The 22,591-nt window shown below is 35.1% G+C and overlaps 1 protein-coding gene across 3 annotated transcripts in view; it reads right to left on the minus strand.

The window, feature by feature from the left end:
- The window catches only part of SLC36A4 (solute carrier family 36 member 4), a 76,078-nt gene that overhangs the window by 12,548 nt on the left and 40,939 nt on the right, over positions 1-22,591 (minus strand). For all 3 annotated transcript variants that reach the window (XM_062196864.1, XM_062196865.1, XM_062196866.1), the window contains 4 exons: positions 17,634-17,718; positions 10,575-10,802; positions 8,484-8,582; positions 6,117-6,286 (listed from right to left, as the gene is read on the minus strand). In XM_062196864.1, coding sequence (XP_062052848.1) covers positions 6,117-6,286; positions 8,484-8,582; positions 10,575-10,802; positions 17,634-17,718 — 582 coding nt within the window. The remainder of the gene's footprint in view (positions 1-6,116; positions 6,287-8,483; positions 8,583-10,574; positions 10,803-17,633; positions 17,719-22,591) is intronic.

The raw sequence follows: 22,591 nt of genomic DNA on the forward strand, positions 1-22,591 counted from the left end.
ATTAGGGTTAGCAACTATAACACCTTAATTTTAAAATTACCTAAGGATTTTTTTAGCTTGAGTTTTACAGATTAAACACAAATGGTCAAGTTAGTGGAAATATTCAAATTAACCAAAAGATAGCTATTACATATACTCTGATAGACCACTGTGAAAAGTAAAGTGAATATTCTTATTAGTTTATTATTAAGTGAAAGACTATTGCTTTTTCTAACTACCTTTTCATCTATATGCTTTTAAAATACAGTTAAGTGCACATTTAAAAGTAAAAATACAACATTCTGCATAAAAATAAAATTACTTTCCTACTGATGTAAAACTGTAAGAACCTGGTTATCATCAAGACTATTCAGTAGTATTGACCTTATGCAATTACTATTATTTGGTGCTACACACAGTAAAAATGGGGAATAAAATTAATTGGGAGACTGTCTAAAAACATGCTACAACTAGCTTAAAATCAACTTTTTCTCTTTACTTTTCTGTTTCAAAAACCTACTTACTTATGTTAGGCATCTACATTTTCAACTACTCTAAACTATTTTTCTCTACTTAACTTTTCAATAGCCATTACCAACCTTTGTTTTCATTTTAGTTTTAAGCAAACATCTACAGTAAAAGTCCTTCATGCACTAGGTTTTAGAAACACAGAGTTTTTTTAAAAATGTACTAGTAAACTCTGAAGAATAAAAATCATTTTTAAAGTCAGGGCAATTTGTTTCAGAATAAATAAGAACATGAAAAACTTTCAGAAAATGTTTAGTGCATATTAAAAGGTCATCTGAAACACCTCTTTGCTAAAGCTCCTGAGAGTTTTTATTTATTCTTCTCTGTGTAACCTCTCCAAGGCACCTGAGTAGGTGACTATACTTGCTGAATATTAGATAAATTAAATTCAATGCTAAAAATGAATACTGATAGATCATTCTTTGAAAGTACATCTATTCAATGTGACAAAAATTTAACAATATTCAACAAATACATTGATTCATGCTTGAAAACAAAATCTATTATACTGGTAGCAAAGAAATTTAGTAAAGGGAAAACATATTTTTAATGATACACTGGAATAGGTTTATAGGGTCAAATAATGTTCTAGTGAAAATATTAGTTTTGAAAACATACTTCAAAACAAGCAACACTTTTATTTTTTCTCCACATTAGCTAGTATATCAATACTTGATCTAAATTTTCAGGTATGAATATCTTATAAAGTAAACTTGGGAAATAAAGTTGTTGAACTGCTGCTCTTTCTCTCAAGGCTGAACACAGAAGCTACCCATGGAAATAATCTGATAGATAATTCACTTTCCCTTCTGGATCCTGAACAAGCCAGAACCTGTGAATTCCTTCTTTCAATTTCCTTACATTTATCTCTTTATCTCTTCTTGTGCCTTTTGTTAACCCCATTCTTGTCTAAATACTTTCATCTTGAGTAACAATCTCCTCAGAGATCAATCCCTTAACTGCTAAAAGTATCAATTAAGACACAGTTGATTACTGCCACAATTCATCCACTTACAAATACTTCCCAGAGCACTCAAGCTCCCAACTCCTGTGTGGTGCAATCATGGGCTAAGATATGGGTTTGTCCTAACCCAGGTTCCTGCTAATGGGCATCCTGGGAGGAAGCAGGTGATAGCTCAAATACCAGGGTCCTTACCAACCCAAATGGGAGACCTGGATGGAATTCCAGGCTCCTGGCTGCTTGGGAAGTGAATCAATAGATGGAAGATCTCCCTTTGTCTTTCTGCCTTTCAAATAAAATTAAAATAAATAATCTTTAAAAAAAAGAAGAGGGAGGGGGTGAGCTTTGTGGTATAACAAGTAAAGCTGACGCCTGTGCTGCTGCCATCCCATATGGGTGCCAGTTCTAGTCCCAGCTGCTCCATATCCCAGTGAGCTCTCTTGCTGCACTCTCTGCTATGGCTTGGGAAAGCAGAGGAAGATGGTCCAAGCCTTTGGGCCCCTGCACCTGCTTTGGAGCTCTGGAAGGAGCTCTTAGCTCCTTGCTTTGGATCAGCCCAGCTCTGGCCACTGTGGCCATTTGGGGAACGAACAAGTGGATGGAGGACTTCTCTCTCTCTGCCTCTGCCTTTTAAATAAATAAATAAATCATTAAAAATATTAATAATAAAATAAACAAATTTTAAAAAAACAGAACGAAAATGTTCCTATTACATATATACCATCATCCAAGAGGACTCAGTAAGACAAATACAAATGTATACTATTTGTTCTTTGAAGTCCTCTCAAGAACTTGTTACGTAATCAATGGTATGATTACCATTGACCTTCTATATCTTCAACCTTCCCTTGCAACAATGCCATATGCTAAAAATCTTCACCTTCTGTTTTGAATTCTATAAATTACCACTAGATAAAATTTGGGAAAAGACATAATTTGAACCCAGCTACACAGAAGATACTACATGTGGCACTCACTCCTGAGCACAAACTCAAAAGATAATACTTAACACTGCTGTTACTAGTCTGCCTAACTCTACATTCGTATTTTTATTTTAGAATTTAGATCAGTCTTGTGCAAACTTTTCCTGTTTCAGTCTTCTTTGTTGGTAAGGAGATTCTGTAAGTTAAAATAACACCTAGTAACATGTCCAAACCTCCACGTGATCATTTGTGTGAAAGAAGACAATCTATATAAAGTATTAAGAAAAACTCATCAAAGCAGTCCCAATGAAAACAGACATCATTTTATGATCTTGTTGTTGTTGCCTTCATGAATTTATTCACGTGGAGTTTTGAAACCCAGTATTAAACAACTTGATTATTTCTTCTTGGTTATTCTAATAATAGCTGCACTGAACCTGTCAGAATATGTACACGTCTGAACATGTATATTCCCTCTGGAGTGTGGCAGTATGCTAGGAATTCTCAAGGACATAGGTTAACTGTCCTGGATCTTCCTGAAGCATAAATTTTACTGAGAAGTTTTTTGAAAGAGAAATATTTTTATATAAAAACTAACACAGGTAGTATGAACTAGAAAGCAAAAGTTACTCTTTTAGTAAAGCATAAACTGATGCTACACTGGAGGTAGGCTATTTGGGAAATTGCCCAAGATTCTCAAGGGAAAGTTTTTTCTCTCCTGTGCTACTGGGTTACTTTAGTGAAAAAACATTGCTAAAGTATCACTCATCTTTGACTAAATGTGGTGCCTTGTTTGTACTATCAAGTAACAAAGGAAATACCTTTAAATCTAGAAGAAAACAAATACTAACTGTCCCCTAAGCATTAAGCAGTGTGCAAGATGATGGAGGTATGTGGTAAGCCTAGAGGATACAGGGTCCCTGCCCCTGCCTTCAACGTGTTGACATTCCAGTTCATAATTGTCAATTTACTTCATTATCACCTTAAAACATACTCTTTACTTCAAAAGCAAAATGTAATCCATTGGAAAGTATTATAGTTTTTAGAGATAATGCCTCAGAATGACTGAAGTTAATAACTCAGAACTTCTCTAATCCATACTTGCTGTATCTTATGGCTTCTTTAAATTCAACCTTTGTTTGAAGCAATGACCTTTATAAACTCTGGGACTTAAAGTCAATTAAGCAACCAAAGCTCATCATACACTCTCCTAGTTGGAACATTAGATTCCTAGGATGCTCCTGAAACAGTCATAGACATTCATATTCAGACAGTAGAGTATACTGCATGTTAACTCCCAAGGTCTCTCAAGTGAAACACAGGAAGAGAAGGGAAGAAACTCATATGATATACTAAGAAAGAAATTTTAGATATAACCCCATGATTGTTCTAGTCAAAATTTCTCATTTAACACACTATAACTGTAAAATAAGCAAATCTCATCCTATATTCCCCAAATCATGACTGCTACTTTAACTGTCCCACAACTGCACAGTCCACAATGAGACTGATATATACCATTTAAGGATTACTCCAAAATTAAAATGAATTACCAGCAGAAGTGCTCTAAAGGAAAATATCTATCCTGACTTGCCTTCTTGTTTTTTTCCAGGTTTTTGTTGTTTCTTAGGGTACTTGTTCAAAACTTTCCTCTAAATGAAAAACAAGTTACTTAGACCTTCTCAAATAAGAACTATGATCTCAAAGTCTCTTTTTAATCAAGTCACAACTATTTCCATTCTAACTGGAGAGCCACACAATTAGGATAAGGTGAGAGCTAGAAGGAACTGTGAGAAAAGGGAAGAATTAATTAGAGTTACTGAAGGGACAGCATCACTCCTAGGATCGAGTTGTGAATGCCAAAAGTATATCCTCAGATTCTTGCCCATAGCACCTTCGCTAAGTTCGTAACTGTCTGGGGATAAGAACATCTTTACATGAATGTGTGCATACTCCCACTGCCATGTGCTATCTCCAGGAATACTTTTCCTTAACTATTTTTGTGAATAAACCCAGGGAAGAATTTTGAAACTGTTTCCAACTATATTTTATATTTGACATTAATATGTCTATCAAATTTATTTATAAAATTATTATTTTAAGATATATTCTAGATATATTTCTAAGTCAAGAAAAATACCAATATATTTTCTAGACATTTTAAAGTATTTGAGAAAGTGAACTGTTACCATGTTTTTATCCTTGATCCTCTTAAACTAAGTTGTATAAGCTTCTAGACTATTAAGCTTCTCATTTCATATAATAAAAAGGAAAAAGCAGCCCTTTTGAAGGAAATAAAATCATTTAACAATATAATAAAGTAAGTAATAAACAATCATATTTTGAAATAATTATTTCAAATAAAAAGAAAAAATACTAAAACACATACTTTATAGTCTTGAAATACACTTTGTAACATTTGAAACATCTTTCCATCTTGAAATACATTTATAAAATGTCAACTAAATAAAATTATGTAAAAAAAAAGATAAACACACTGTAGGTTCACCTCTTCTACGACTTGGAAACTATCCTAAGTACATTCCCTCTGTCATGAGTGGCTTCCTACAAACATTTGTTCTAACAATATTTTTCACGCCAACAAATGCCCAGGACTCAAATGATTACTAAATGGTAGACAAACTCTCTTCTGTAAGGCAGTCTAAAGATATAATTTCTGCTACTGCTGATTTTCACTAAACTGGTGAGACATTTAAGGTTCCACAGAAAATGTGTGATAATAATTAAATCAATTAAAACATTTATTCTTAGTAGTTATCAAAACTAAGGGGTTATTTTTCATTTTATAAATAAGGGAATAAACCTACATGGTGATCACTGCTAATATCTTTTTAAAAATATCTCAAGACCAACTTCTGGAAAAAAACAAAAATCGTATAATTATTCCTTTAGCAGAATATATATATATATATATATTTTTTTTCCATTTGACAGGCAGAGTTAGACAGTGAGAGAGAGAGAGACAGAAAGGTCTTCCTTCTGTTGGTTCACTCCCCAAATCGCTGCTAAGGCCGGCGTGATGCACAATCCGAAGCCAGGAGCCAGGTGTTTCCTCCTGGTCTCTGATGCAGGTGCAGGGGCCCAAGCATTTGGGCCATCCTCCACTGCCCTTTTGGGCCAAAGCAGAGAGCTGCACTGGAAAAGGAGAAACTGGGACTAAAACCCGGTGATGGGATGCTGGCACCGCAGGCAGAGGATTAACCAAGTGAGCCACGGCCCCAGAATATGCTTCTAAGATTAAAGAGAATATTAACATGTACTATTTTTATTGTTTATAACATGTCCCAGTTGTTCTCTGAAAGGATCTGAGGTACATACAATATATAGCTGACAGCCAATGATAACCATAACTTATGGGATATATTATGTTATGAGGAACTCAGAGTGTTTGGGTCTTTGGTAGCAAGGACAGGTATTCTTTTTTATTAAAATTCATCTACATTAAAAGAATCAATGTTTTATGGTTGACACAAGCTTGGAACAACGTAAGAATTTTTAAATCTCTTTCTAAAAATTCTACAAGAGTCTGTAAATTCACAGATGCCTTCTATGAGAATTACCAAAATAATCTAGATTATACAAATAAAGAAATCATAACAAAAATTTAAATGTTTAAACCATAAATCCAAGAACTGAACTTTATCATCAAATATTGATAAATGATATCTACATAGACTAAGAACAGCAAATTTATATCCACCTACCATACATCCTGTGGAAGATTTAAAGTTATGCTGCCTTTGATTTCATCACGGAAACACATATATCCTAAAGTAGCTAATGTGACATACAAAGTTGTAACAATTCCCATGCCAATATTCAATGCCTGGGGAAAGCGTTTGGATTCTTTCATTTGATTTTCTAGTGGAAGAACCTAAGAAAAGAATACAATCCTCTTTTTAAAAGAATATAATGTAAGTAATTCAAAATAACACAATATTTCTTATACATACAAACTAGAATTTATAGACTATATTCAAATCTTTTCTCCTTTAAAATAGCATCTATAATTGCTAAAGTCCTTTTTGTGCACTATATATTTTACTCTACATATTTTTAAATCCTTGAAATAAAGACTTCCAAGTCATCTTTTGGCAGGCAAACCTGCCAGCTTTTTTAAAGATCATCTTTTTATTTTGGAATAATTCCACATTTACAGAAAAGATACATAGAAAGCAGGCAGCTCCCAGGTTCCCTTGCTGTTAACACCTTACATTACCATGGTACATTTATTACAGGAATCAACATTAGTACATTACTATTTTTTAAAAGATTTATTGATCTACTTGAGAGACAGAGAGACAGAGAAAGAGAGGGAGAGACAGACAGAAAGGTCTTCCATCCACTGGTTCACTCCAACAGCCAGAGCCGAGCTAGCTGGAACCCAGGAGCTTCTTCCAGGTCTCCCACGCGAGTACAGGGGCCCAAGGACATGGGCCATTTTCTACTGCTTTCCCAGTCCATAGCAGAGAGCTGGATCAGAAGTGGAGCAGCTGAGACTCAAACCAGCACCCATGTGGGATGCTGGCGCCTCAGGCAGAGGCTTAACATACTGTACCACAGCATCAGCCCCAGTACATTACTATTAACTAAACTCCAAACTTCATCTGGATTAGATTCATTTTCCCCTTAATGTCCATTCTCCGTTTCAGGGCCCCATGTAGGATACTACATTGTACTTTGTCATTAGCTTCCTTAGTCTTTTCTTACTGTGGCAGTTTCTCAATCTTTCCTCACTCTTTATTACCTTAACAGTTTTTGGAGGTACTGGTTAGATATTTTCTACAATGTCCTTCTTTTTTTTTTAACTTTTATTTAATGAATATAAATTTCCAAAGTACAGCTTATGGGTTACAATGGCTTCCTACCCCCCCATAACTTCCCTCCCATCCACTACCCTCCCCTTTTCCACTCCCTCTCCTCTTCCATTCACATCAAAATTCATTTTCAACTCTCTTTATATACAGAAGATCAGTTTAGTATATATTAAGTAAAGATTTCAACAGTTTGCACCCACATAGCAACATAAAGTGAAAAGTACTGTTGGAGTTCTAGTTATATCATTAAATCACAATGTACAGCACATTAAGGACAGAGATCCTACATGATATTTTTTAAAAATTGAAATTTTCTATGCAATTTCCAATTTAAAACCAAGTTTTTTTTTTCCATTTCAATTATCTTTATATACAGAAGATCGATTCAGTATATACTAAGTAAAGATTTCATCAGTTTGCACCCACACAGAAACACAAGTGTAAAAATACTGTTTCAGTACTAGTTATAGCATTACTTCACATTGGACAACACATTAAGGACAGATTCCACATGAGAAGTAAGTACACAGTGACTCCTCTTGCTGACTTAACAATTTGACACTCTTGTTTATGGCGTCAGTAATCTCCTTAGGCTCTAGTCTTGAGTTGCCAAGGCTATGGAAGCCTTTAGGGTTCGCTGACTTTGATCTTATTCTGACAGGATTATAGTCAAAGTGGAAGTTCTCTCCTCCCTTCAGAGAAAGGTACCTCCTTCTTTGATGGCCCCGTTCTTTGTCCTTCTAATCTAGATTTGTTTGATGCTTTACTTGTAACTAGTCTGGTATTATGAGTTTCAGAGAAGGATATCACAGAAATGAAGTACCCCTTTGGCCCACATGTTATCAATATGGTTTATCATTTAATGACATTTATTTTGATCAACTGGTTAAGGTAGTTGGCCAGATTTCTCTACTATAAAATTGTTTTTCTCGTATTCTTTTTACACATGAGCTTGTTACATTATTCTCTGAATTTTTCATCTGCTTAAAGTTTTCCATAATAAAAGTCACCTAATTTCCTTATTAAACAAATTAAGAAAATGAATATTAGAAGCCCAAAGTGATATGTCAAGATTAATCTCTTATTAAGTGAAAGAACTAAAATGGAATTCAAGTCCATCATGACAAACAAGAAATCATGCTCTAAGAATAAAAATAACTGAAACAAAATGAAAAATACGTATTTTTAAAAATACAGCCTGAGTTTTTAAATCTTTGTGTTAACTTAAGATTTTTAATGATCATAAAGACTTACCACCCCTATGCCTTCAAAAGCAAATACAGCAGTCCCAAAAAAGAGTGGGTATTTTTTCCAACCAGCCACTATTGGAAGGTTGTGGGGATCTGGCATATTCTGCACAAATGAAAGGGAAAAAACAACACAGGTTATATCTTTGCTTAGAAAATTTAAAATTAAGAAGCAAAATCAAATTCTTCTGAGTTTTGCAATAGCAAATGTGCATTTTAAGAGCGAATAATCTTTCAATTAACACTTTAAGCATCCTATGTTAAATGTAGCCAAGCCATTAGGATTTCATTGTCAAAAGCAATTGTTTTTTCCCATGTCCATACATTAATCAGATTGAAATCATCCTCATTACCTGTTTCTACCTGCAAGTCCCAGGCTATGCTCAATGGGTATATCTCTTCCCACAACAGGAAACATATAAACACATTCAAGGTCTAAGCTGAGAGCCATGTAGTCAGTTATCAATCATCGCAGGGGATACTCAATAGAAATTCATTCTCTATTTTTCCTTCCCTTTTAGTTCTCTAAAATACTTGGTTCCTGACTTTGACTTTCTACCTCATAATTCTGCTACTCCCTAGTACAGGTCTCTTCCTGTTTCATTGTTTATTCTTTGATTTGACAGTTGTCATTACTATTGTCTGTCATTACAATGACAGTTGTCATTATTATTGTCTATGGATGACTAACTCTGGCTTTGACTACTTGGTTCTGACTCATCGCCTTGTTCCAACTTTCTCTATGTCAATAAACTCCCAAACTATGCATCTTGTTTGAGATCTCTGGTTCCACAATGGCTACTTCTTCCAAAGAGCCCAAGTTCAGTCCCTACTTCCTCACCATCCTGCATTCTCTGTCTTACATGACTGGAAGTGGCATTCAAGGCCAAGGAAAGAGGTGAACGAAGTAACCAGTGTAAAAGGGAATGGAACAGAGTAACAAGTGTAAAATGGGGGAATAGAGAGGTCTAGAACATCTGAAGCATAAGAAGAACTGTGTGATATAATGGTGATACATGACTAAAGACATAAACCATGGTCAGCATGAACAATAATAAAGTATTTGGATCAATCAGTAAAACAAAACTGCTATTCAAGGCAAGCAGGATGCTATTTCACTTCTCCATGCATCATTTCATGATTTTTGGTCTACCTAGTGTACCTGCTTTTCTGCTCCACTAAGTCTGATGTTGTTAGCTATGAACTCATGAAAGTCTTATAAGTGATCCTGCTGCCTTAGGTGTTATGGAGGAGATTATAGGTATTGCAATAAAGGTAGGGGAAAAACTGAAACACAAACCCATTATAAGAGTTTGTAATAAACTGCTAATGGTGATTTTACAGCAATTATCAAAAAAGTCAGATATAACATGGATTCGATCAGAAAAAAAATTATCAGGGGTTCTCAACATTTTTAGGGTCACTGGCCACTTTGGGAGATGAAAAAGCTATAAGGCTACTCAACAGATAACAAATATATACATTCAGAAATAATAAATTTTGCAAAAAATTTTAAGGGTTTTGCAGATTCTCTGAATCCCATCAACAGATTCTTTTAAGGACACTGACTTAAGAATCCCCATAATATGGACAGTAGAATCAGTTCAGGTTACCACACAGACTTCAAATAAAGGGATACAAAGTAATGCGGCAACAGCAACAAAAGTTCAAAAATTGAATAAAAAGTATGTAATGTATACACATGCACACACACACCCAACTATGTGATTGGTTCAAATTTTATAGGAATAAATATTTTATACGTTCTTGGTCATGTTAAGCACAATCCCTAACAGCACAGCCCTAAACTCATACTAATTCTAATAGTACATGAATCACTATATTCTAAAGCAATGTATAAAAGTCCAGAAGCAAGTTCTGCAAAATTCAAAACTATGTGTGATTACAAAGCCTGGGCTTTTAACCTCTGGTGTACACTTTTCTAACTAAACAATATGCCCCAAAAGTAAACCTTTTACTGATTATCAATTGTGTGCCATATATGAAGTAGGGCTCATTACCTTTACCACCAAAGTAACTAAAAATTTTACTTATATAAGAAATATCTGGCATTTAGCTAAAAACACATTATACTTACCCTAACAATATATTGGTAAATTATCACAAGACTGACAGCCATGGAAACGTTGGCAAGGAATGAAAGTACAAATAAATTCTTTAGCTCACGAATGAAGACCAAAAGAATTAGAAATGGAAGAAAGCAAAGCATATATATCCTTAAGTCAACACTTCTTCTCTCACACAGACTTGATGAATTGGTATTATTTGAAACAAACACTTTACTCTCCAGGAATCCTTCATGAACCTAGAGACAATTACCAGGAGAATAAGCAAAGAAAAAAAGCTTCCATCAACTTATAATCATGAAAAACAAAAAAATTATGAGCTATATATTCCTTGATAAGTTCTTGTGATACATTTTAATACATAAATTATTTACATTTTTTCAAGATATTGCTTCCTAAAAATACATATACCAAATATAAGGATAATTAGTATAGGATAATCTTTGCAAGATAACTCCTTTCATCTTACTGTGAAAACAAAGATCATTAGTAAATTATAGAATAGACTTACTACTAAGGCCGGCTCCATGGCTTAACAGGCTAATCCTCCACCTGCGGCACCGGCACAACGGGTTCTAGTCCCGGTTGGGGCGCTGGATTCTATCCCGGTTGCCCCTCTTCCAGGCCAGCTCTCTGTTATGGCCCGGGAAGGCAGTGGTGGATGGCCCAAGTGCTTGGGCCCTGCACCTGTATTGGAGACCAGGAGAAGCACCTGGCTCCTGGCTTCGGATCAGCGCAGTGCGCCGGCCGCAGCGGCCATTGGAGGGTGAACCAACGGCAGAAAGGAAGACCTTTCTCTCTGTCTCTCTCTCTTACTATCTACTCTGCCTGTCAAAAAAAAAAAAAAAAGAATACTTACTACTTTATTTTGAAACTATGTGACTACCACGCGCATGATGCTTACAAAGACTTAAAGATCTACTCTTGATATCATCAAAATTGAGAACATACTTGTCTAGAATAACCATTGGATATTCTACTCCAGCTTATTTTGTTGGAAGTAGGAAATAAGCTCTAAGTACCTCCTAGAAATATACAGCAGTCAAATTTAAAATTCAAAGCCTAATATTAAAACATTTATAAAGCAACTATTTATAAGTTATCATAACTGTCAATAAACATTTATAAATAATCCACTAAATTTATTAATGGCCATCAGTTAGACAATAGGTAAATTTTTGTTAGATTAAAAGAAAAGTTCTACAAGATCAGGACAGGTTTTTGGTCTTGTGGTCAAGATACCAGTTGGGACACTAGCATTTCATATCAGACTGCATGAGTTTGAGTCTCAACTCTACTCCTGATTCCTGCTTCCTGTTATGTGCACCTAGAATGACAGCATTGGATCCCTCTCATTTGAGTGCACCAGCACATTTACTCCTATCAGGGGAGCTTTATCTTGTGTCTCTTTGTCACTACAATAAATAAATAAATAACTTCTACAAGATAAATAAATTTTATATTACAACTTATTCAGATACTTTATATTACAACTTATTCAGATACCCAATTTTAATATTTCATAAGAATTACACTGATTTACAGGATTCACATATTTTTAAACTGTCCTTGATTCAATTAATCACACAATTTGACAGACTAAAATTGAAGTAAAATTATAGAGTCTTTTAGAAATGATCTTAAAGTTTTACAGGAGATGGTCATATTGTAATTTGAATATCAGTGTAAACCTATTTGCCCCTAAACACTGTAAGTGTCCTCTCTGAACACACTGATATTATCAACTCTGCAAATATGAATTCTTAAGAAATAGATCCTATAATAATAATAGCTGGTATTTTTTGAGTATTTTCTATATGTCAGGTAATGAATACCTGTTTTATACACATCTGATTTAATCTTCAAAATGACTTTCTGAAATGAGTAGTGGTATTAATTTCAATTTATATTTGAAGAAACTGAGACTTAGAGGGGATAAAAAATACCTTGCATTGTATCAAGATGCAAGTGTATCAAGATCAAGTGATGGTTGCAAGATTCAAATCCAGGTCTGAGTTTCCAATATCCATTTGTGATAGCTATTTGTTAACCTGACCAAAACACTGTAACTTAGGGAGTCCCTGCCCAACCAACCACTTAACCTCTGCCTAAATGTGTAAGTATGAAAAGCCAACACATTAGAAGTTTAAAACAAATTGTAATATGATTAGCAATTCAAGTGTTTCCTTGTTTTTATTCTTATAATTCACGTTAAGCAATGTTTAGCATCATAACATATGTATACATCTTTTTAAACTGCAGAGAATATATCTACCAGATATTTTAACTGTTTAGGTAATTTATAACTCATACTGAACTAACAAATTTTCAAGTTATATCATGCTATTTAAGAAATGCATAGCTAATAACTGTCTTGTAATTGGCCATTAAAACTATATTTTCTATAATTTCAAATAGAAACAAATTATACGTAAATTGGTAAATTTATTGGTAAATTCACATCCCTGGGCTCTTAAAATCATATTTCACTAGTAACTCAATTTTCTCAGTAACCAAATTATTTAGAGCCAAATATTTCTTAACAAAGCGGCACCTCTGATAATTAAATTAAATATTGATCAAGTCAGGCTCTAACAAAGATAACTAATTTGTCAAGGGGCTATTTGAATCATTAGGTTGTTGGGAATTTGAAGCTAATATTGTAACATCTCATAATGTTTTAGCATTCTTTGGCAGAAAGATGGTTATAAAAATTCTTTGGATTAAAAAATTAAATAAAAATATAGATACATACCTACAGCAAGATTCAGATAAACATTTGAGTCCTTTGGTGCCCTCTAGAGACAGAGATTGGCTATCTACTAGGGCTTCCTATGATCTCACATGTTTATCAAAATGTAAAACACTGAAATAAATATTATAAAATAAAATTACTTAATTCAGTTGTTTTCATTTAGAGATCAAATTTTCTAAAATTAGAAATTTACTGACTTTTCAATGATCCACTAGTGTAATAGTTAAAATTCCAAAGACAGATTATGTTCTTTAGTAAAACTAAATGCATAAATAACGTCATAACACCCTACATTTGTGTATGCTTTACACTTTAAAAGGCTTTCACAAGCCTTTTATTAGACGAGTCTCAAGTTATATTTATGAGAAACAATGGAATATTTTGTTATTATTATTATTTTTTTTTTTTTTGACAGGCAGAGTGGACAGTGAGAGAGAGAGATAGAGAGAAAGGTCTTCCTTTTGCCGTTGGTTCACCCTCCAATGGCCGCCGCGGTAGCACGCTGCGGCCAGCGCACCGCGCTGTTCCGATGGCAGGAGCCAGGTGCTTCTCCTGGTCTCCCATGGGCCCAAGCACTTGGGTCATCCTCCACTGCACTCCCTGGCCACAGCAGAAAGCTGGCCTGGAAGAGGGGCAACCGGGACAGGATCGGTGCCCCGACCGGGACTAGAACCCGGTGTGCCGGCGCCGCAAGGCGGAGGATTAGCCTGTTGAGCCACGGCGCCGGCCGTTATTATATTTTACAAATAAACTGAGGTTTGACCAAGAATAAAGGAAGATCTTACCCAATGTATGAATAGAAACTGGGAAAGCAGAGATTGGAACTCATGTCTTCTGACTCTAAAGTCAATAGTCTTTTGTATTACTTTGGTATTTTTCACCTTGATAAACTAAACTCCATACCCATATACATTATTTTATCTATGTGAAATTTTCTGCAATATCCTAGAGTAAGATAGTAAGAATCAGAATCACTGGCAGTATTAGAGTTCTTTTCCTCTACCCATTGTACATAACAACTTAATGGGACCAAGAATAGCCATGCAGTAATTGTAGAGTAGGTTTCTATATCTGTATGGTAACAAAATCCTTACTTCCTAAGGTTAATGAAATGCTGTACTTTCAGTATCATATAGATTAAGGTGGTAACGATCCTACAGTTCTTAATTACAACACTAACAGTAAGTGGTAAAGTTTAATCAATTAGTGTGTCTACTACTGCATACTGCTATCGAATGTAAAAGAACACCTCTGTAGACAGTGAAACTCTGTTTTGCTTTCTGGCCCTCTCTCTGCTCTGCCCAAGTGTTATGTTTGTCAGTGCTCTCAACACTTCTCAAGCCTGATCATGTAGTTTTCCACACTGCTCTTTTGGCCTCAAAAGAATTCTCATCTTTTTATCTAAGGAAAACTCTCTCCTTACCTCTGAGGGACTCCCTTTTTCTACCTGGTATTTATAGAATATGTACAATGAGTTAATTTTTTCCATTAAACTTTGGAAGCAACAGATAATATTTCACAGGAAAAGATTATAGACATCTATTTTATCAACATTTAGTACTTTCTCATCACACACAACAAAAATCATACAGTATCCTGCCCAGTGATGAACCATTACCATGTCAGGTGGCAACTCAGACAAGACCTAGGTTTCAGTCTAATTGCATATGAGTTGATGGCACATTCCTCTTATTTTTTAAGACTGCTTGCTCATTAATAAAAGAAGTATAGTACTTACTTTACAGAATAGTTGTAAAGACTGAATAATATATGCTACAGCTTATAAATATAAAATTATAGAGACTCATATTTTCCTAAATTCAAATAGAGTTTGTAGGCAATCTTAGAAAATATGAGAAAAGATATAGTACTACTATCTTATACAGTCCTAGGAAAGTATTATTTCCATCGTATTCTATTATAAAAATGGTGTGTTGTCAGTTTTTGCCTATAAACAATCATAAATGGTTAGGAGTTCTAGCAATGAGACATTGGTACAACTAAATATTTACAAAATCAAAAAGCACATTGTCTATGAGTGATACTAATAAAAGTATAGATGCTTTATTTTGATAAGGGTATAAACCAGATTAGTAAATTATCATTGTTAACTGCTACTCTTTTCTATCCCCTCCAAATCTCTCCTCTCGACGTGCTCTAAGGACTCTATAGTTATTGTATGCTTGAAGAACCACCTATATCTTTGTATAAGAACTTAATGGTAAGTATATAGATAGAAAGGAGAGAAGAAATAGTTTGGAGGTAGGGTATTTGAAAAGGGAAATTAAAATGAGGCTGGTTAAAGAAACTATGTAAGCACCTTCATATAAGGCAGGCACTCTAACATGCTAATTTGTAGTGGTGAATACAACAGATCTACTCCCAGTGGTCTCTTCCTGGATGTGACAAGCAGTCTAGTGGTGAAAATCAACTTACAAATTAATTTGAATGCAATGTGATCCAGCCTATTTTTAAAAGTATTATAAACACAAAAAGGAAAAATATCAACGAATTGTGGTTAGAGATGAAGAAAAGGAAGATGTGGAGGGAAGAGCTGAGGGAGACTTCAGAGAGACGTTGACATTTAAGGTAGATTTGGAACTTTTCCAGATACAAAATGTTTGTAGGTACTGAGACATGGTACACTGGGGAAAAAAAAATCAATCTGGGGTCAGCGTTGTGGTGCAGCGAGTTAAAGCCACGGCCTGCAGCACCGGCATCCTATATGGGAGCTGGATCGAGTTCTGGCTGCTCTGCTTCCGATCCAGCTCTCTGCTATGGCCTGGTAAAGCAGCAGCAGATGTCCAAATCCTTGGGCCCCTGTGCCCACATGTGAGACCTGGAAGAAGCTCCTGGCTCCTGGCTTCGGATCAGCTCAGCTCTGGCCGTTGCGATCATTTGGGGAGTGAACCAGTGGATGGAGGACACCTCTCTCTCTCTCTCCCTTTTTCTCTCTCTCTTTCTCTCTCTCTGGCTCTACTTCACTTTGTAACTCTGATTTTCAAATAAATAAAATAAATCTTTAAAAAAATGGATCTGGAAATCCAAACTCTAATTACTAACTAGTAGTGGCCCTTTGAAAGAATTCCTTTTTTTAAGAAACTATTATTTAAGGTATACATACTTCACGTATTTTATATATACAAATTTAGAAACATACTACAAGAAAGAGATTGATAAGCTCTTCCAACATTAAAAATCTAAGTTAATGGCTCAAATACAGTGTATACATATAGCCTAAATCAGTGATTAGCAAAATATACCTATAGATTAAATATGGCCTATCACTTCTTTTTGCAAATAATATTTTACTGAAATTCAATCATTTCTATTTATTCATATATTGTTGTTCATGGCACAGAGGCCATATGGCCTGAAAAGTGGAAAATTATTATCTAACCCTTTACAGTAAAAGTTCGCTCATTCTTGGTCTAAATATAAAATGAAGTATGCTTTATACTTAGAAAATATAGTCTAATATATACTAATATATACATATAGGTTCTTTTAAAAGCATATTTACATCATTATTTTGCATTAAAATCCCTATAAGATAAATCCATTTATTGTACAAGTGTACTTTAAAAAGTTTGTAGAAAATGGAACTGAAAGATGCTTGTTTTAAGGCAAAATCATTTTGAAATCCATGTTTAATTTTTTATAATAAAAATTTTCCATAAACTTTTTGAAGTACCCTCATTTAATGCTTTTTACACTATATAATTAAAATTATTATTGATTAAAACAATGATTAAAGAAGAGCAGGAGGATAACACAGGAAAAAGAATACCAGTCACAAAGAAACGTGCTTTGGCATTTGCTTTGATATGGGAGTTTTTATTTCAGTGCTTTACATTTTGTCCAAAAAATTTAATCTCTACCAAGGCTGCGAAATTTTTCCTCATAAAGCAAACTATCATAATATGGAGACAATCCCCCAAAATTATACTTTTTTAGACACAGTATCTTTTTAGGCAATGGCAATAATTACTGTATTTTAGTTACAGATAGTAACTCTTTCGCCTCATTTATTATATATTGATCAGAGATGATCAATATAAAGGACATGCCCCCAAAGCATCTACATACATCATTTTGAGACCTAAATTTCAAGAAAGTATCAGTAAATTAAGTTATACTCTGACTTAAAAGAACCAACATTACTGATATGATGACAAGACTAGTAAAATAAAAAATAATAACAGAAATGCAACTGGCAAAACAGAAGGCTAATCAACAATTCCACAAAAGAAATATGATGCCATACCTAGGGCATTAGAAGATAACGTCTTCACTAACTGGAGAAAATACTCACTTGTTTCACATTTTCAGCTAAGAAGACAATATAAACACTACAGAATCCCAGCTGTGTTATCACCAGAAAAAAATCAACCACACTCCTGTAAAGAGATACCCACAAATAATTACCAATAAAAAATAGCTGAAATATCAACATATTTCTCTTATTAACCATTTAAAAACATTTTCTAGTGACATATATTTTTACTTTCTTAAATAAGAAGCATTTAAAACATTTATTTTCTATTAAGATTTTGTAATTATGATCAGTATGTTGCTAAGATTATTACAGAGCAAAAGATGCTCCACTAAAAGGTGAAGATTTAGCCAACATTATTTGTGAAATTCAACAGTTTAAATCAGCTCATTAAGTGGTTTCATAAAAAACATTTCATCTTTCAAATTAAGCCCATTTCTCTTACTTCTCAAGAATTTTTTCAGATGAACCAGTGTAGTTCCCATTCCTCCCAGCTTCATGCCATTTGCAAACATGACAAGCACTCTGTCTACTATCCAAATCATTAACAAGAATATGGAATGGGAGAGTATGGAGGCATGGCCATGATTTAATCACAAGAAAGCTCTCCAAAAGTTTTTCTTTTTTCTAATTTTTAATGTGATAGTCCAGAAAATTCTAGCTATACAAAGTAGTGTACAGGAGTGGGGAGGGGACATCATCAGAGGCATCAATAACATTAGCATTATGTGGGTATGCCAATTGCCAAGTTATAAATTTGCCTACATGCTATTAATAAATATTCCATATTTGTTTCATTTTGGTTTGGGAACAATGAGTAACTACTATAGTATCCACTTACTAAAACTATTAAACCTGTACTTTATTCAAAATTGGAAGTACCCTTACTTATCTTCAGTATTTCTATAACTGAATTTCTCCATGGTTTTTTTTTTTAGGAATCTCATCTGCAATTTATCTCAATGCCCTGAAGTGATTCAATTATCTCTGATGCATTACATTTAAGTATAGACTTACTCTCTTTTTATCCATCCTTGAATCTAGTATTCCACCAACAACTATTCCAGCCACTTTTATCTGAAAGCCATTATTCACAAAACAGACAGACAAAGCTGCCTTTAATATATAAATTAAGATGATTAAGATGTAGTTTGCAAGTCTGGGTTATGAAGGCAGGTCCCTAGTACTATAAGTTCTGTTTCCTTCCTTCCCCTACTCAACTGATCAGGAAATATGAGAACCTCATAAACAAATCTAATTTCCTTAAAATTCTCAGAAGAGCCACCTGAATCATAAACTACTACGATTGTTCTTTTCCTTTTAATTCCACTGCATATATCCTTTTTACTGAAGTTAGCACTTTGTTGATGGCTTCAGATTCCTTATTTTTCCAGTCCTATGTTCACTTGACATTGATTATACATGTCTTCGAATGATAAAGTTATACTGAAATGTTAACATTCAAAAGTAAGGTTGTGGCCGGCGCCACGGCTCACTAGGCTAATCCTCCACCTTGCGGCGCTGGCACACCGGGTTCTAGTCCCGGTCGGGGCACCGATCCTGTCCCGGTTGCCCCTCTTCCAGGCCAGCTCTCTGCTGTGGCCAGGGAGTGCAGTGGAGGATGGCCCAAGTCCTTGGGTCCTGCACCCCATGGGAGACCAGGAGAAGCACCTGGCTCCTGCCATCGGATCAGCGCGGTGCGCCGGCCACAGCATGCTACCGCAGCGGCCATTGGAGGGTGAACCAACGGCAAAGGAAGACTTTTCTCTCTGTCTCTCTCTCATTGTCCACTCTGCCTGTCAAAAAAAAAAAAAAAACTAAGGTTGTAATAACATACACCTATGCCTAACACATCTTATGAACATGTAGCTAAACACTATAAATTTATTTGAAATAATGAGATTGTAGCATTTTTCTTGCTTTTCTTCTTTTATTTAAAGTATTATTGAACACAGTTGTATCACTAGTTGCCCAGGTGCTTTATAAATATTTAATCTAACCTACAATAATAATCCTATAAAGAGAGTATTATTATAATCTGATTTCATAGTGAGAAAAACAAACTAAAATAATAAATAATTTGATAAAGATCATAAAACTGATGGAATTGAGATTTGAATCCAAGTCTACCTAATTTCAAAGATTATTTATGTTTATTATCCCAACTTTTTCATACTTTTATTTGTTTATCTTATTAAGCTAAAGGCATCACAATGTCTAACTTTAAAGCACACTATAAGCTATAGTAATTAAAACAACAAAGTACTGGCATAAAAACTAATATATTGATGAATGGGAAAGAACAGAGATTTCAAAAATTAACCATGTGCATTTAGCTAACTGATTTTTATCAAAGGTACCAAGTATGCACACTAGAGAAAGGATGGATGGTCTTTTCAGTAACTCTTGCTTGCAATACTGGATATACACATTAAGAATAAAATTAGATCCCTACCTTGCAGCATATATAAAAATCAACTCAAGATAAAACAAGGCCTAAATGTAAGACCCAAAACTTGAAATCGCTAGAAGAAAACATAGGGGCAATACTCCAAGACATCAGAGTAGGAAATAAGTTTTTATAAGACTCTAAAATTTAGTGCAGTTAACAATAACAAAACTAGACAAATAAGATTATATCAAACTTAGAAGCTCTGCACATCAAAGGAAACAATCACCAGTGTGAAGAAACATCCAAAAGAATGGGAGAAAATATTTGTAAGCTACTTATCTAACAAAGGATTAATATCCAAAATACATAAAAAACTTAAAAAAAAAAAAAAAAGGCCAGCGCCGCAGCTCACTAGGCTAATCCTCAGCTTGCGGCGCCGGTACCCCAGGTTCTAGTCCTGGTTGTGGGCACCAGATTCTGTCCCGGTTGCTCCTCTTCCAGTCCAGCTCTCTGCTTTGGTCTGGGAAGGCAGTGGAGGATGGCCCAAGTGCTTGGGCCCTGCACCCACATGGGAGACTAGGAGGAAGCACCTGGATCCTGGCCTCGGATCGGCACTGCGCGCCAGCCTTAGCAACCATTTGGGGGGTGAACCAATGGAAGGAAGACCTTTTTCTCTGTCTCTCTCTCTCTCTCTGCCTATCAAAAAAAAAAAAAAGTATAGTCAAAAATAGCCAAAGGAACTGAATGGCTATTTCTCAAAATAAGAAATACAAAAGGCCAACAAATATACGAAAAAATGTTCAATATCACTCACTAACAATCAGGAAAATGCAAATCAAGGCCACAACGAAATATCACCTCACTCCATTGGAAACTGTATGGAGATTTCTTTAAAAACTAGAAATGGAGCAATTCTCCCTCATGAGGTTGGCTACATTTATACCTGAGTGTATACTAGCCCTTTGTCTTTTTTTTTAAGATTTTATTTATTTATTTGACAGGTAGAGTTACAGAGAGAGAGAGAGAGAGAGAGAGACAGAGAGAGAGAGACAGAGAAAAAGGTCTTCCTTCTGTTGGTTCACTCCCCAAATGGCCACAATGGCCTGAGATGCGCCAATCCGAAGCCAGGAGCCAGGTGCTTCTTCCCAGTCTCCCATACGGGTGCAGGGGCCCAAGCACATGGGCCATCCTCTACTGCTATCTCAGGCGACAGCAGAGAGCTGGACTGGAAGAGGAACAACTGGGACTAGAACTGGCACCCATATGGGATGCCGGCGCCGCAGGCCGAGGATTAACCTAGTGTGCCACAGCACTGGCCCCACCCTTTGTCTTTCAGTAAATCCTCCTTTTCTGTTCACATCTATCATCTTCTGGTTATATTCTTACACATAGGAATACAAGAACCTGGACTGAGGATTTCACTGAGTCCCGCAGGGCTCTCAATCCCAACATAATTTGGGAGTAATCCTTGCCACTTGATATGGGATGCCAGCATAGTAAGCAGTAGCTCAACATGCTGCATCACAATGCCAGCTCAAATTACAGGCATCTTCACTGGTATCTTAATGAATATACTAAACGCCCTTCACTAGGAAAGAATTTTTTTAAATAACTGATTTGGAAACAAACTTGCAATATCTCTGAAATATGCCTATACCATATTACCACTAAGCCATAAATCTGTACATGTTCCTACACTGAACCACTAAATATTCAAAGCAACTATGATACTATGTACACAGCAACAAAACACCATCCTGGAAGCAGAGAACAACCTTAGCAGACATCAAATCTGACAGAGCTTTGATCTTGGATTTCCCAGATTTATATATAAAATACCCAGTAGTTTTTTTGTAGTTTTTTGGGTTTTTGTTGTTGTTTGTTCGATTGTTAGCAGAACACATGATGAACTAAGATACAGAAGCATTCAAAACATAATGTTTGGGACCAGCGTTGTATCACAGTGGGTAAAGATGCTGCCTGTGACACTGGCATCCCGTATGGGCACTGGTTCAAGTCCCGGTTGCTCACTTCTGACCCAGCTCCCTGCTAATGGCCTGGGAAAATAGATACAGTGAATTTAAAGCATAAATATGGGGAAAATGTTGTTTCTCAGTAAATATCTTGCAGGTATATATTTAAGATGAACATTTCTGTATTTCAGTCTTCAGACTAGTCATTGTTATTGAACACAGGAATGAATATCGGATTAATTATGCCATCTGAAAAAATGGATTTTAAAATGGTCATGCTTATTGTGGTTTATTATTTTATAAGTATAGACAATAATGCCACAGGGCAAAAATTCTTTCTTCCATGGAGATCAAGTCTGAAATTATTTTTGTCCTATTTACATGCAATTTTGAAATGCTTCGTAAAGGATTTATCACAGATACAGATAGAAGAATTTGAAATCTAAATCACTTATGGAAAATCTCTTCTATAATAAAAAACATTCCACAATATAATAAAAAATAAATACTAGAAATGGAACTTCTACATGATTCAGCAATCTTATTACCAGGTGAATATCCAAAAGACATGAAATAATTCTATCAGAGAGATGCCTGCTCTACCATGTTTATTGTAGCACTATTCACAATAG

Source organism: Lepus europaeus, chromosome 7, assembly GCF_033115175.1.
Source record: "Lepus europaeus isolate LE1 chromosome 7, mLepTim1.pri, whole genome shotgun sequence".
In the NCBI taxonomy this organism is placed as follows: domain Eukaryota; kingdom Metazoa; phylum Chordata; class Mammalia; order Lagomorpha; family Leporidae; genus Lepus; species Lepus europaeus.